This window comes from Marmota monax, unplaced genomic scaffold (assembly GCF_021218885.2).
Source record: "Marmota monax isolate L192 unplaced genomic scaffold, Marmota_monax_Labrador192_F-V1.1 WCK01_AAM20220418_F8-fsc00026, whole genome shotgun sequence".
NCBI classification, from domain to species: Eukaryota; Metazoa; Chordata; class Mammalia; order Rodentia; family Sciuridae; genus Marmota; species Marmota monax.
The window spans coordinates 4,149,352-4,164,796 of record NW_026693108.1 but is presented as its reverse complement, the minus strand read 5'-3'; the positions used below and the strand labels follow the sequence as shown (position 1 = coordinate 4,164,796).

At 42.1% G+C, this 15,445-nt stretch overlaps 1 protein-coding gene across 1 annotated transcript; it reads right to left on the bottom strand.

Moving 5' to 3' along the window:
- Nucleotides 1–5,936: 5,936 nt before the first annotated feature.
- Nucleotides 5,937–12,524, bottom strand: Lig4 (DNA ligase 4). The gene is made up of 2 exons (XM_046454879.2): nt 12,422–12,524; nt 5,937–9,413 (listed from the first exon to the last, which is right to left on the bottom strand). The coding sequence occupies exon 2, from the start codon at nt 9,377–9,379 to the stop codon at nt 6,644–6,646; it is 2,736 nt and encodes a 911-aa protein (XP_046310835.1). The 5' UTR covers nt 9,380–9,413; nt 12,422–12,524; the 3' UTR covers nt 5,937–6,643.
- Nucleotides 12,525–15,445: the final 2,921 nt, after the last annotated feature.

The following is a 15,445-nucleotide window of genomic DNA, read 5'->3' as shown; positions in this document are numbered from 1 at the left end:
CTTGTAAAAGCCAGAGTTGTAGGGGGTAAAGGTACCTTATTGACATGAACTATAGGAAGCATGGAATTTAGAGAATGCATTGGCTGGATGACATTTTTGCTTTTGAATGCTATAATATACTTTTTAAAGAATTTGAGGAAATATATTATTCCTGAGTTCAACTTCCTTTATTTTTTGTAAGAGTACCCCTTAAGCTCAGCAGGAGCCTTCATCAGCAAGCAGAGAAAGCTAAGAAACAATAATTCTGTCTATGAAGACTGCCAGTAGCTTTGCCATTTTACAATCATTAACTAACATGGAATGACAAAATTAAACTCACCACGACTCCAGAATTCATTGATTGTGCTTCATTTGCCTGCCTTTTCCCATGACCAAAAGCATGCCAGCACTGCTAGATAACCAACAGTCTGGCCTGGACAGCAGCCACATGCCACTTAGGATAAGGTGGCCTTTTGTGCACTGTGCTCTGCTGATTTGGATAGGAGTTGGGGAGTTTCTGTGGCTCCTCCTTCTCTACAAGGAGGAGCTTAGAGAAGGCAGTCTGATTGGATATGTGTTTGTGCTGTGGGGACAACTGCATGACGTTTTATCTCGAAGATGCATTTGTTTAAGGGAACAAGTTTTCCAGACTTATATTAATATTGAAGACTAATGAGAGCGTCACATCTATGAAGGATCTTTTTATTTACATAAGTAGAGGGACTTCATATGCCCAAATCAAAAGGGTGATGGAAATGAAGACTTGCTCCTTGGGAAAGTCGTCATTAGATCCATATTTGGGGATTCCTGGCCTCCTCTGGATCTGTCCATCAGCTGTCCTCTCAGGTTCATTTATCAACCAAATCAACAATATTAACTCAAGATCTCCTCATAAAAATAAAAGGTATACTAATACATTATCTTGAGGCCAACAAACAATGACTCCTAAATTTCAGAATGTGGACACTGTAAGACACCTCAGAGGTCATCACATTTGTACCCACTGAATGGGAAGGACCAGAGGCTATTTGGCCTTTTCAAGAGTCAGATATAAGGAAGAGTGATGTCAACGAGGCTGTGGAGTAAAAAGTGCCAACCTGTGCCCCTTTACCCCCAAACTGACTTAACAGTGATAAAAAGACCAAAACCTTTAAGATTTTGTGTAGATTGTTGTGGTATGTAGTTAGACACATTGCTAGAGTGTGGATTCTGTGGACCCCAAAGGCCCAGGAGCTGAAGGTGTGATTCCCGAGGTGGCACTATCAGGAGACTTGGAACTGTTAAGAGGTGGAGCGTTTGGAAGATGTTTAGGTCACCTCATGCCCTCCAGGGGGACTGTGGGACCCCAGCTCTGCCTTCTCTTCTCACCACCCACGCCCAGCGTGATGTGTTTTCTTGCCCCAGGCCCCAGAGCAAAAGTAACAGAACCAACCAGTCACGCACTGGAACCTCCAGAACACAACTGTCTTCTATGAGTCAATTGTCTCATGTATTTGTTAAAGTGGTGGAAAGTGAAATAACACATACCATCACTTCTTCTATGGGTTTAGATTACTAATTACATGTAGAGTTTACATCTAATTCCTGAGTTCTGTCACCTTATTTCTGAGTTTTTCTGAAATGTGTCATTTTTTCCAGAGTTTCTTCATTCCTACTTTCCTTTTCTTCTTCTATTTTGACGTGTTTTGGTGCACTGGGATCCACGCTGATCTTGGTGTCCACCTGCTTGCCCTCACCTAGGTGTACGTTGGGTTTGGGGGATACCTCATCACTCACTGTCATAAATACTGTCTGTGGGGTTTTGTTTGCTACCTAATCATTCTGTCTGGTTTTTACGTGGGAATTTGAGAGATTCAAAAAACATGCTAGATTGTCACCGCCACCCAAGAATGCCAAAGATTTGCTCTTTTAAAAAGTATTATATTTAATAAGTCTCCATTTTACATCATTCATTTATTTATTTTTTCTATGAAAAATACTGAATTTCTTAAACCAGCTTTTGTTGCTGCTTTTAGTTCATGAGTACAGTTACATGCCTAATATAGATCTTAATATTGGTTCATCCTCATACTCCTTAAAATTGAAAATTGTTTGGAAATATTTTATTGATGTTCTAACAGCATTCATTTAAAAATACTGGGATATTTTGTCTCTATGAGACTATGAAATCAATAATTGCTTTTAATATTTAAGGAAATTATTAAAATATAATTTACAAGCAGTAAAATAAGAAAATCTTAAGAGCCCTGATAAGGATGTACATCTGTGTAACCAACATGTCAATCAAGGTAATTAAATTTCTATCATTTCAGAAATCTCTTTGTTCCTTTTCAGTTAACCCTCCCTCCCAGAGACAAGTCGGCTCTGATTTCTATCACTAAGGATCAGTTTTATCTGTTTCTGAACTTCATATAACGGGGTCATACAACATGTGTGCTATTTGCATCTGGCGTCTGTCACTCAAGCAGGAATGCTCACTGCTGTGGGCATCAGCTGGCACTAGGAGGCTGCGGAGGAGAGTTCTGTGATGTGAGCATACGGACTGGTTGATTCATCCATTCCCCGACTGAAAGATGAATGGCTTTCTGGTTCACAGCTATCAGGGAAACAGCTTCTTTGAATATTCTTGTACCAATGATTTTGGAGACTGCTTTTTCTCCTTCTCTTGTGACAGTATAGACTTGATGAATTACAGATCCAGAACTTTGAAAATTACCAGTTTTTAAAGGTGGCACCATTTTACACTCCCAGTATTGAAATGATAAGGAAACAGACTTTAAGGAGGGTGAATCGAGACTTCAGAGCAGAGGAAACAGTCTTCCCCTGTTCCCACCTGAAGTGCATGCAATACAGACAGGGACGTCTGTCTCACTAGGAGACACAACAGAGCCTGGAGCTCAGGAGGCACTGCGTCTGTGGATGGTGAAGAGGTAAGAAGAATCAGACAAGGTGAGAGGAGGTGACTTTTGAGTTAATAAGTTTGTGGTCTTGATTGTGACAATGATCTCCCAGGTGTGTGCTTATCTCCAAACTCATCAAATTGAATACATCAAATACACGGAGTCTCTTGTTTCAATCAAACCTCAATAAAGTGGTCTAAAAACTGAAACTGAAAAAACAAAAACAAAAAACAAAATGAAATGAGCAACCTGATCTGAGGTCGATAGCTGGCCTGCAACTCTTCAATTCACTTTCCTAGAGCACCAGATACAATCCACATTCTGTAGTGTGGCACTTCATACCTTCCAAAATCTACCCTAACCTCTGTACCTACAGAAGTAGGTACAGCGAGTGCTCTACCACTAGCCCCGCACTTCTGTATTGCCTACGCCTTTATTTGTAATCTTGGCTCTGCGGAAAATCCTTCCATACCACGATGCCGGACGTTCTACTTCTTTCTGAATCTACTCACTTATCACATCGCGGATGGCCTAGGTAAGAGTAGCAGATAGAAACTGAAGAGACCTTACTATGTGCTGTGCTGTAACTCTGTGCTCCAACCTTGTGAGACAGGTGTCCCTTTCACTTGAAAATTAAGAAACTAAGGTTCAAAGAGGTAGTTGTGGGTCAAAATAATACACAAGTGATAGGACTGGAATTGAGCCCCAGGTGACCTGGCTGTAGAAGGTGTCCTCTCCCCTACTCCATGTGGCTTTTTAGGGCAAAGCTTTGTTCCATTCAGTAGGAAAACACTCATCTTTGGCATCCAATTATCTATCCTTTGGTACATCTTGAGTTCCTTGAGGACAGAGACTGCCTTATTCATCTTTTTACCATAAGGATTACCAGAGAGAGAAGGAATTTCTTATATTGGTTGAAAATACGTCGTAGCAGTTTTTACAGAATAGCTCTGGAGCTAAAAAATGCCACACTAGACAAGCCCAACCCATTTTCTCAAGAGCGAGGAGTCCAAGGGCCCAAAGTGATCCTGTTACTGAGACCTCAGGCCAAGCCACGTGTGAGCAGCTACTCCAGCCTGAGGAATCAGTGACTGAGCCTGGATCCAAGTCTTCAGTGACTCAGAGGAGGCTCAAGTTCCTGGTAAATCCTGTCCTGCTTCCTGGAAGAAGATGCCTGGCCTTGGGGAACAGGAGCCAAGCGTTTTCTCAGTCGGCTTCAGCACACTGATTCCATCAATAGCCGAATGACGACTGTGACAAGGAACAAGACAAACAGTTGTCCTCGTCCGTGAAGGCCCACTCTGGTGGTAGGCAACAGTGCTTTGAGAGGGGGACAGTGCGGGCTGGGTGTGGGTGGGGCAGATCCAGAGAGCACTGCGGGCCTAACGGGGTGATGGAGGGGCGTGAGGCACAGAGGGTACTGAGTAGGCAGTGACGCCAGCTAACCAAAGCCAGGTAAAGCAGGGCCAGCTAGCCCAAACCAGGCCATGGTACAGACTGGATATTACGACTGATGGCAAGTCAGTGGTTTTAACCAGAGGAGTAACACGATCTGATCTTCATCTTTAAACACTTTGTTCTGGAGAACAGAACATGATACAATGAGAATGGAAGGAAGGCTAGTTAAGACACCAGTGAAACAAACCGGGGGAATGGTTAGGTGCTGGCCACTGGCGTGAGGGGAGAGAGGTCCTGTTCTGAATAGATGTGCTAAGCATTGTAGGAATGACGACAGATGGGCTGTCAGGGATAACTCCACAGTTTTTACCTTGAGCAGGGTGAGTAGTAAAGAGAAAATACTGGAAGAGAACACCCCTATTTGAGATATCAAGGGTTCAATTACGGTACATGAGCAGATAAAAGCATGTGATCTAGATTACTTTAAAAATAATCTGAGCAGACATGGTGGCCCATACATGTATTCCCAGCAGGGAGGTTGAGGCAGGAGGATCACCAAGACTGAGGCCAGCCCGGGGATCATGGCATGAGCCTATTTCAGAATTAAAAAAAAAAAAGTACTGGAGATGACGCTTTGTGATAGAGCACCCCTGGGCTCAGTCTCAATACTGATAATAATATAACAACACCTTGGAGAAACAAAAGGAAAGATTGATCATCCGTAACTATTCAAACTGGGAAGAGTACACAGCGGGCTCATTACACTAATTTTTTAATGTTTCTTCAATGGAACTTTGTAAAAGAAGTCAAACATTGGGTTTGAGAGGACTATTAGATGTCATGTGGAAATGTATGTAGTTATATATAGGAACTGTAGTTCAGCAAAGAAATGAGGGTTCAAGAAATGTGGGAATTGTCAATACATGGGAAGGGACGGGGACAGAATACCTACACAGGGAATTAAAGTACAGAACAGGTTCAGCAATGAAAAACTGAACCTCCCCGCGTTTGGAGATGGGGAAGAGGAGAGGAAGCAAGAAAATCACCTTCACTGGGGTTTTTAAACACATATCAAGAGTTACTGAAAGATACCTAAGAAACAGCATTTCCACTTCTAAGGACTATATCCCCAAAACTCATAATGACACTATGAAGATTTATCACACTGCTTCACAGGAAATTAAAAAAGGGAAAGAAAAATAAAAATAGAGGAAGCTCTGTGAAACAATCAAAGCCCGAGCAATAATGGCTAACCAGATACATCACAGTGCATCCAAGAATGCGCACAGCCACCAACAGGAGGCAGGCAGGTTCAGGTGACCAGAAACAGCCTGAGGACTCCCAAGAGGTGACAGCATTGCGGCTGGCTTTATGTCTGGGAGCTGCACTTCCCTTACGATGAAAACCTCCACAGGTAATATGATCTTTGGTGGCAAAATAATGGGCTTTCACCCTCACCACACTTACATGTATTCAAAAAATTTTCCCATTAGACAAAAAAGTGCAAGTTTTAAATTTATAAAAGCTCATTCCATAACATGACACACGAAGTACTTTGAAAAGGAACTTGATTCAAACCAGTTAAAACTTATATTGACAGCACAAAACCTGACAGAAAATAACTACTGAGGAGTTTTCAAAATAAAGATAAATAAAACATTATTTTAATATATTAAATACTTTATTTAAATCAAGTATAAAAATCACACATTTGTTCTATTGTTTCACAAAACTTCTAATATCACATTATCTACACACAGTATCTCGGGTACCAAATTCCATTCATTTCGACAATCATGAAAGAATATTTTTAAATATAGGCTGTATTTCAAAATTTGATACATAAATACAGATATAAATACACACTGACTTTAAATAATCTATTTACAAAAGCTATTTTAAAAAGCCAAAGCAATTTACTGGCCTCTGAAGAAAATTATGACACACATGCCATTTTGACACCTACTCAATGGATTATACCTAGAAAATTACTTGGTGAATTCTATATACTGGAATACAAATTCACATAAAATTACTTGATTTAAAATCTGTTCAATTTTAGAATAAAAAATTAAATGTAGGCTCACTTTTAAAATTGCAATTTTTACTGGGTGCAGTGGCACACACCTGTAATCCCAGTGCTCAGGAAGCTGAGGTAGGAGGATCATAAAATACTATACTACTAAGAGAATTTCTTGGCTTTGGGTCATTCCATTTCTTTCCTCTTAGAAGTTAAAAAGTATTATTAGATACAGTAAAACAATTTTAAGCATAGATTTAAAAAAGCAAAATGCAGTCTGCCACTTCTTCATTACTGCATATTGCAATGGGTCTACCAGATCCAAGGCCTTCCTAAGAAAGCTGGCTTATATCAAATACTGATTTTCTTCCTGTAACTCACACTTGTCTACCGAGTCAATTACCCAGCGTTCTTGAAGGATCTTAAACTTCTTCTTAAGAGTTCTTCTAAAAGCTTTAAAATCCGAAACGCGACTGTGATCCTCCCCAACAATTACATGGGACACTCCCTCAGCTAAGTGAGCAGCCACCTTTGCCCCGTGGAACCGGAGCTCCAAGGCGCTGATGGCTAATCTCGTTCCCTCGATTCTGGTACTCGAGTCATTAATAACAGTGTACATGTCCACATAAATGGTGTGGTGTCGAAACATACTGAGAGGAGAGCAGTCCCAAGAGTATCGATACTCCAAATCAGCAATCACAGAGGCCATTTCTTCAGGAGTCTGTTCATTAGAATTTTTAATTCCTGAGAACACTTCTTTCAGTAGGTTCAAATCTGTATCAACAAAATAACTATCACCATAGCGATCATATTCACGGGCAAAATGCTGTTTTGTTGATGGGCACATGTGAATCATAAAGCGAGGCTGCCATGGAACACAGCTTTTGGTCTCAAAACATTCTAAAAGCCACGCAGGCTTGACAACATCATGTGTATCAGAAGCAATAATGTTTTTCACTCTGATGTTCTCAGAACCTGCAATTACACAGTATGTGTCTGGGCCTGGATTCTGTACAATATAGCCACCGAACTCTGCAATTCTGTTCTCCAAGTCAGGCTTTGGATGGCTGTCTGTTCCACTCATAACACAAAACTCGACATCTTCAAATATATTGGAAACTTTGCTAACGTTAGAAAGGTTAGGTGCCTTTAGGTGTTCAATAACTCCAATAGCCTTCTTCACCTTTGGGGGAGCTCTCCGCTTTTTCTCTTGTGGTTCATCATCTCCACCTGGGCAAAAGTGCTTTGAAGCCAGCTTTCCAGAGGCCTTCCCCCGCAGCTGTTCTAAGTCCTCCAGGGTCATGCACTCATGCCACTCCTTGTCATCCCTGATCTTCTCAATCCGCGGAAAACGCAACGTGCAGCCAGTTCTGTACATATCACTGGGGACAATCTCTGCAGCCTTAACCTGAACGATGACAGAATTGCAAGGCTCGATGTACACTTCTGGCTTCTCTGTTCCACACAAAATGCTGCCTGGTGGAGCTTTTCTATGAAAAGCTTTCCAGTAGTTGGCCAATTTCAAACCTAGATCATACAGTTCTTTCATGGTGTATCCTGAGCCAACACGACAGAGAGTATGAAACACAGACGGCTTCTTACCAGGAGGGGGCTTCTCTGCTACTGCACACAAAAAATGAGACATCATTCCACCCCGCAAACCTTTACCCCAATAGCCTCCCACAATTAAGATATCCAATTCATCCATTAGTCCAGTGACATACTCAGGCTTAATTTTTAACCATCCTTCACCTCTTTTGTCTGGCTTGTAAATGGACAAGGGATGTTTTATCATGATTCCCTCCTCTCTCTTATCTATTGCTTCATTCAATGCATCGATGACTTCATTCTTGGTATGAGCTTGTGCTTTCTGCACTATCTCCACCCGACCTGGTATTGGTGTAAAGGTACTGCCAAGGATCTCATACCTTTTTCTCAGGATCTCACGTCCTAGCTTTTTATTATTAACCATCAACACGTCAAAAACACAATAACAAGTCTGCAGATCAGAATCTTCCACCATCCTTTTAATATCAAACTTATTGCCCTTTTGCATAAAAGTCTGGGTGTTTGGATTGTAGGCCATCATCTCTCCATCAAGGATACAGGTTTGCACATTTGGCTGGAATGCATTATGAATGAATGGGGTGAGAGAACCCTCTTGCGGAGAGGCACCAAACTGTTCAGTGTAGTTATAGCCATTTCGGGAAAAGTACTGATAAACGTCGCCATCTTTGTGCATCTGCATCCGCTCACCATCAAGTTTGGTTTCAATGTAGAAACTCTGGTGTCTCATGTCCTTCTCTATGTGCTCAATGTTTGCTATTGCAGCTAGCATTGGTTTGAAGGCAGAAAACAAAGTGATGGAAATGTCAGTGAGTCCTACAGAGGGATCATGCAGCTGTGTACAGACTTTTTCCAGATCTGTGGTAACATTATGCAACTCGACAGCATCACTGTGAAAAACAGAAAATATAGTTTGCTGACTAACACCAAGCTTTAAGTCCTTCACAATCATTCGTATGAGCCACTTTTGTTCCAGTGCTGAACTCTGAGTTATAAGCTGAAGAAGACTCTTTTTCACCAAGTCTTTTCTTTTGGCAGAATTATTGCTGGCAATGGAATCTAAAAGTTCATTTACTTGCTGTATGGTTAAACTTCCTTTTTGCAAACATCGGGGCTTCAGCACAAAGTAGGCAATCATTGCAAAGTCCCCAGCCTCTCCACGCGTCCCAGTGGGGGTCCTGTAATTGAGGAGCTTTAGGGCATCTTTCCCTTCCCTCGGCAAATTAAGCAATTCAATATAAAGCTTGGCCAGCATAGTTTCTTTGATTCCATAAGCCATTCTCTCTCGTTCTAGCTGAGGAAGAATAAGTCTCATGGCCGGATAAAAAGAATCTGTAACATTTTTTTGGTTCTTATGAAGTGCATCATGAAATTTTCTCCAAGAATCTAAAAATTCCTTGAAGTGTCTGATTTTTTCTACACGTCCTTTACTTTTCTGTATTCGCTCTAAAGTTGAACATAAATCTGCAAAGGGAACATGAGATGCAACAGTCTGTGGAGTTTGTGAGGCAGCCATGGAAGCAGAGGATCCTTTGGTTTAACTAATGATGCTAAAAGAGAATAAGAGAAACGTAAAATTCAGCTACGTTTTTAACATAATGGCCTTACAGAAATCACCTGTTTCATAGTAAATATTTATTAATGTTTAGTAAATGAAAATGTATCAATTCTATATAAAACATATGAAATGTGTTTCAACCTCTACATATAATAACCATTTTACTTAAACCTAATTTGCATGTTATCAACAGTATGACTTTCTCCATTTCCTGAAATTATAACAATGAAAAATAATTTTGATCTTTCTCCCTGAATACCAACATTCATCGAATCAATTCTTTCACTGCATACTTATTTACCACATAATACAAAAGAACACTGCTAATAAAAAAGGTAGAAAAACAAAACCAGGAACAATACACTTCATTTCTAGGTCATGAAGTAAGGTCTGCCTTTTCGTGTATCTTTTTTCTCAAACTACACTGCCCAAAACAGATGTTCTTTAACACATAACTCCCACACTGAATTGAAATTTGACTTCCTAGGAATTGTGAAACCCTAATCATAGATAAGGTCTTTGACAAAACACTTGTCAAAGATATCTATGCAAAATCATTCCAGCAATTCAAGACCTAATTCAGAATTCTCTCCCCATGAATTCCTCACTTTAACTATCCATTTCATCACAGGTACTTGCAGATTTATAAACACAAATCCATTAGCACACTCCCTTTGGCTCATGCCATATGCCAGTTATCCCCAAGTACTCAGTGCTGGTGCCCACACCAGGCACTGCACTAGGGCAGATACACCATGTTTCTGCTTTGAAAGAGTTTACATTCTGTGAAGAAAAAAGGGTGTAGTCAGAACTAACTATAATGAAATGTTAAGTGCTTTAGCAAAAATAAAACAAATAAAATGTCTTGAGATAATTTTTTCACTGAAGTCTTCTAAAATCAAATAATAGATCCTTTGTTGGGTTAGGGGCTAGAGCATTTCCTACAATGGTTACCAAACATGTAAAATTCCTTTGAAGTTTTAAATATTGATGTTAGTTTTTCTAGAATCTATAATATATCAGAGCTATTTTAATTAAGGCTTAATTAAAATAAGCTATTTTTTCCAAAATAGACTTCAAGTAAAATGAGTGCTCTACAGCTTCTCTAGAGATCACAGCTTCTCTTGTCATCTCAGATCCTGTCTGGCACACCAGCATGCAGTGGAACCAGAGGCTTTTTATGAAGTAAAGAGCTCTACTCTAGAGTAAAAGCCATGGGATTCCCCACTTCAGCACACAAAACAGATACACACCATCTCTACAGGCCAGAAACCATGTTGTAATTTCAGCTACCAGTGGCAAACCCATAGTAGCTTTGTTTGCCTGTCACTTACTAAACCCCTACAGTTGGTTCCTGGGAAAGCATATGGGGAAAGTCGTGCTGATCACATATGTACACACCAACCCACTGGTGGGGTACAGCCTCGTTCTGATGGCACTGGCAATGGTTCACAGCTGCCACTGGGCAGCCTGAAGAGAAAAACCATGCCCCTCTCAGTCTAATTTTTGACAAAGCAAGCCCCACTTCTACTAAGCAGTTTAGATCAAGAGATAAGCCCAGGACAGACCACTTTCCTCAGACTTTGATTATAGTAACTGCCTTCCCTTTCATACTCTGGTTTGCATAACTGACTGTACCACCTGGTTCTCTCAAGTGGATATACTACAGCACACATGCTGCATCTATAATTTATGTAATATATATATAAGATTAACTTTATTAAGAAATACTTCTCTGAATATTCAAACATTGATATAGTTTTTATAGATCTGTTTGTAAATGCCACATGGTCTCAAAGTCAAAATTTCACTCAAGACTTCAATTACTTTACAAAATGACAAAATTTAAGTAATGGTGTGAATACACATGTATCTTAAAATAACTATATGTACAGGTAATGAAATTACAAAATTACTATAAAAAGAATAGACAATTTTTGCTTATTGCCATTGCATAAAAAGTCAAATATCTGGATCTCAATTTTCTTTTATATGCACTCTAATTTTATTTTTTAGATTCTGAGCTTTTTAGCTAATTCTTTCCATTTGCAATGAGACAAAAAAGCTTTGTTGTTATGCTCAGTTCTGGAGTCTAACAAATACTCAAACGTGGACTATAGCTGTGTGATTAATATGGGACAATTTCTTAAAGTTTCAGCTTAAGAGTACAATGAAGTTTAAAAATAAAAAAAAATTTAAATTTAAAAAACCTTTGGAAATTAGAAGGGGGATGAAATCAGATCATTTTTACATACGTGCTCAACCCAGTGCCCTATTAGGAAATCCTTGAAACTGTCAGTACTTTAATGTTTACCGATCCTCACAACATTTAAAATCTAATAGTGCAATATTGAGCAAATAAGAATGGGTCGGGGGAGGAGGATGCTTCAGTTTTAACAGTAATAAAGTGAAGCTTTCAAGAGACTGGAAGCAGTAATTAACACAACGAATGCATCTGGCTGCTGCGAGATGCCACAGCAAAACCAGGGTCCGTTTTAATTAGTGATCATAGAAGATGTTCAAGCGCTGTTTTATTGGAAAAAGAGGAAGTGGCAGCACAATTGAAGTCCCCTGTGCAGCCCCGGACCAGCTGCTGCCCTCCGAGACAGAGGACTCGCGGAGCCAGCGCACCTGCCCTGGCACTTGGCGACACTCTGGGAGAATCTCAATCAGAAGAAACTAGCGGCCGAGGCTCCGGGACCCCCAGGTGCGCGCAGCCGAGTGCAGGCGCGCCAGGGGCGACTCCCTGCAGGCCGGCAGCCTCTGCAGGCGGCCCCGCTGCGCGGTCTGCAGCAGCCCTCCGCCCGCTCCGAGCCCAGCCCCAGCGCGGGACCCAGGAGCCCGGCGCCCACGCAGTCTGGCCGGGCGCACCCCCCAGGTCCAGCCGCTGGCACCGGCGGCTCCGCGCCGCCCTAAACGCACAAAGGAATAGGGGCTCCGGCCGTAGGCCGCCGCGCCCAGACCTCGACCCGACCGCGCCCACCGCTGCGGAAGCCTCACCTGCGCCCGCCGCCCTCCTACCGGACGTCCAGAGCCGGGACCCTACACCGACCGGAAATCCCGCCCGCAAGAACAACACTTGCAGTTGCGAGCCGCGCAGGCGCAGTGCAAACGCGAGGACCAGCCGTCGCGTCAGAGGCCGGCGCGCGCAGGCGCAGTGGCGTTCGAAACAGCGCCCCCCCCCCCCCAACCCCTGTTTGGCCTGGGTAGAGGGGACCCGAGAGCGACTGCCCGGGGTTGTGACTGGGAACTCAAAGTGGTCTTTGCAATTAGCCTACTACCCGCAACTGTGGATTCCGTCATTAAGCACCTGCTATGATATAGTACATGTGCTAGATATCCAGTATTGAGGTGCTAGATATCTAGTATTGAGGAACAAAAACAAACTCAGTCCTTATGTTGCAGGAACTGCTGCTTTGCATTGAAATTTTGCAGTCATCTCTCCTCTTTCGCCTTGGAGAATGAGAAATTATCTATAACAGGTGGGGGGAGAAACTCTTAGAATTATTTCCTTTTAGGATAAAATAATATTGATTTAAAATCAAAGTGAGATTTTGCTGCAGTGGGCTCTGATAATAATTCTAAAATGTTTTAACTACCATGTGGGATTATCTAATGTACAAAATCCTCATTTTACAAAACTCTGACTTAACTTAGTTCACAGTGCTAGTTTGAAATGGACCTAGATCCTATGGCTTCTTCCATGTTAGCAACGTTGTTACTTTCTTTGTATGTTTAGTTTACTGGAATTACTGGATATTTGTCAGAAATCATCTGTGATGTTGTAAAGCCACACGATACTGTTCTGTCAATAATTCCCCCACCCCCACTATTCAACTTAAGTATCAATTTACATTGGAAAACACCCAGCAATGTTAAATTAGAAGAGGTTCCATTTGCTGGTCACAAGAAAGATCTCTTGTCTGTCTACTTGTTCAGTATTTACAGTGTTCTTACAATTTCAGGTGCTGAAATTGTATTATTGAAATGAGAACCATGAATTACCTAGCTAGACAAACCAGAAATTGATTCTAAGCCCAGTCCCCAATTTGTGGTGTGATTTTTGCTGCTTGGTTCAAAGAGAACCAAGGTTTTTCTACAAAGTATTGTGAGAAATTAAAAGCCCAGAGGCTGGGGATATTGCTCAGTTGGTAGAGTCCTTGTCTCACATGCACAAGGCCCTGGGTCCAATCCCCACCACCACACACACACACTAAAAAGTCCAGGGTTCCATTTTCAGAATACAGTATTTAGCCTTAAACTTGAAATGACTTGGGATATAAAATAGGCAGCTTCAAGTACAGCAGAATAAGAAGTTAAAAGCAGTTAACACTGGAATGTACAAATTTATAGACCCTTCACCAACAGGAAGTGAGAAGCAAGGGCTGACCTGAGATAAAGTGTGTCAAAAGGTGCTCAATCCAAGGAGACTTTCAGCCACAAGAGAACAAAGGGAGATGGGGACAACTAAAGGTAGATTTCTTTAAATAACCCATTAGGAGACAGTAAAACACCCCTTAGTACTCTGCCAATGAGGAACCAAAGGCAGGATCTTGAGTTCTAGGGCATAAAATACTGGTAATGCTCAGTTTGTGCATCCTGACCACAGGCACCCCGATCTTGCAAGACCATCATTAAAGTAAACCTTCACTCTTATCTTGTGTATATTAGTCCATTCTTTGCCTTTGGACAGGTAATTGTATTTCTCATAGTATCTTTTAGAGTTGCTGTGACTGTTAATTTATTTATGTAAGTCATACTTTAAGACTTTCCTGGAGCTTTTCATCTAGTAGCAAGATACATTTGTTAAAACCAACCAAACTGTCAGGAGACAAACAGATGAGCATCGTGAGGACATGAGGTTAAGAGAATAATTCTTTAAAATGGGCTCACGGTGTGGACCCCCACATGATTTCTTTTCAAGAGTCAATTCACCTAGCCCTGCCTGGCCTAATGGGACAAGATATGTCACATTCCTTTGCAAACTACCTGTTAACTGCAAGAGAAATGCAGGCCCAAGATAATGTTGTTGGAAGAACCCGGGAGTCTTTTGTGACCAGATCCTGAAACTCTGGGAGAAAGGGTAGTTCCTCCTAACCATAAAATCTGTAAGAATGTATGGTTAAGAATCCAACTGGAGTCAGCACGGGCCAAAGTGACCTAGAGTTACTATGACAGTGCGGACTTGGGAGTCTTATGTCCCCCTGCTGTTAAAAGTCAAGAGGTGGATCTCAGGTGGGATTCTCTGGAAATTTCGCAGGGATTTCCAAATCTGAGGTGCAGGAGAAGCAGGGCATCCCTCTCTCATCTGAGAGGACTCACTCCCTTTTTTGAGTGTGGCCTTCCCCATTCCTGTTACTCCGGTCAACAGGTCTAAAATCTGATTTGGTCGCAAGAATCGGGATTTGAATGGGGGTATTGGGAGGGGGGGGTCTTGTGTCGCCTCAGTTTCTTGGAAGGCCCCTGTTGCGTAACAAAAAACAACAACTTAGGAGATATCCTCTTTATATATAAAATAGAGCTTACAGAATGGGACTGGCCCTGGGGGAAAGCAAGGCAGACAGGTAAACCGGGGTAAACCAGCTCCTTGCATGGGTGCAATGCTGGTCCACCTGAAGCAATGACCTACGCGACCTAACACGTTCCCGCAGGCTTGTGCTTTATGGAACTTGGAAAAAATAAATCCTCTTTTCCTTTGAAGAACCCTCTCAGTGTGCACGATTCAGGCCTGCCTCTGCCCTGCCACTCCGCTCGTGGGGTCAGAAGGGGGACCCTAACAACCCCATGGGCAGACAGGATTTCTTTGTCAAAACAAAGAAAGGCGATGTCGTGGAGTCCCCGGGGTCAAGGTCTGATGGGCCTTTGCGGGGTGAGGGGAGGGGAGGGGTGATCGCGAGCGCCTTTCGCGAGGCCCAGGGTTGTGAAACGCGCGAGCGTTAGCCACGCAACCTTGGCCGCAGGGAGCCGCTGAGGTATCTTTACCCTGTCGGCCACCGTCGTGAGCCTCTCGGCCCGCGGTTTCCG

What these genes read in the sequence shown, in the direction of transcription:
- Lig4 (XM_046454879.2), bottom strand. Translation starts at nt 9,379, where the DNA reads ATGGCTGCCTCACAAACTCCACAGACTGTTGCATCTCATGTTCCCTTT.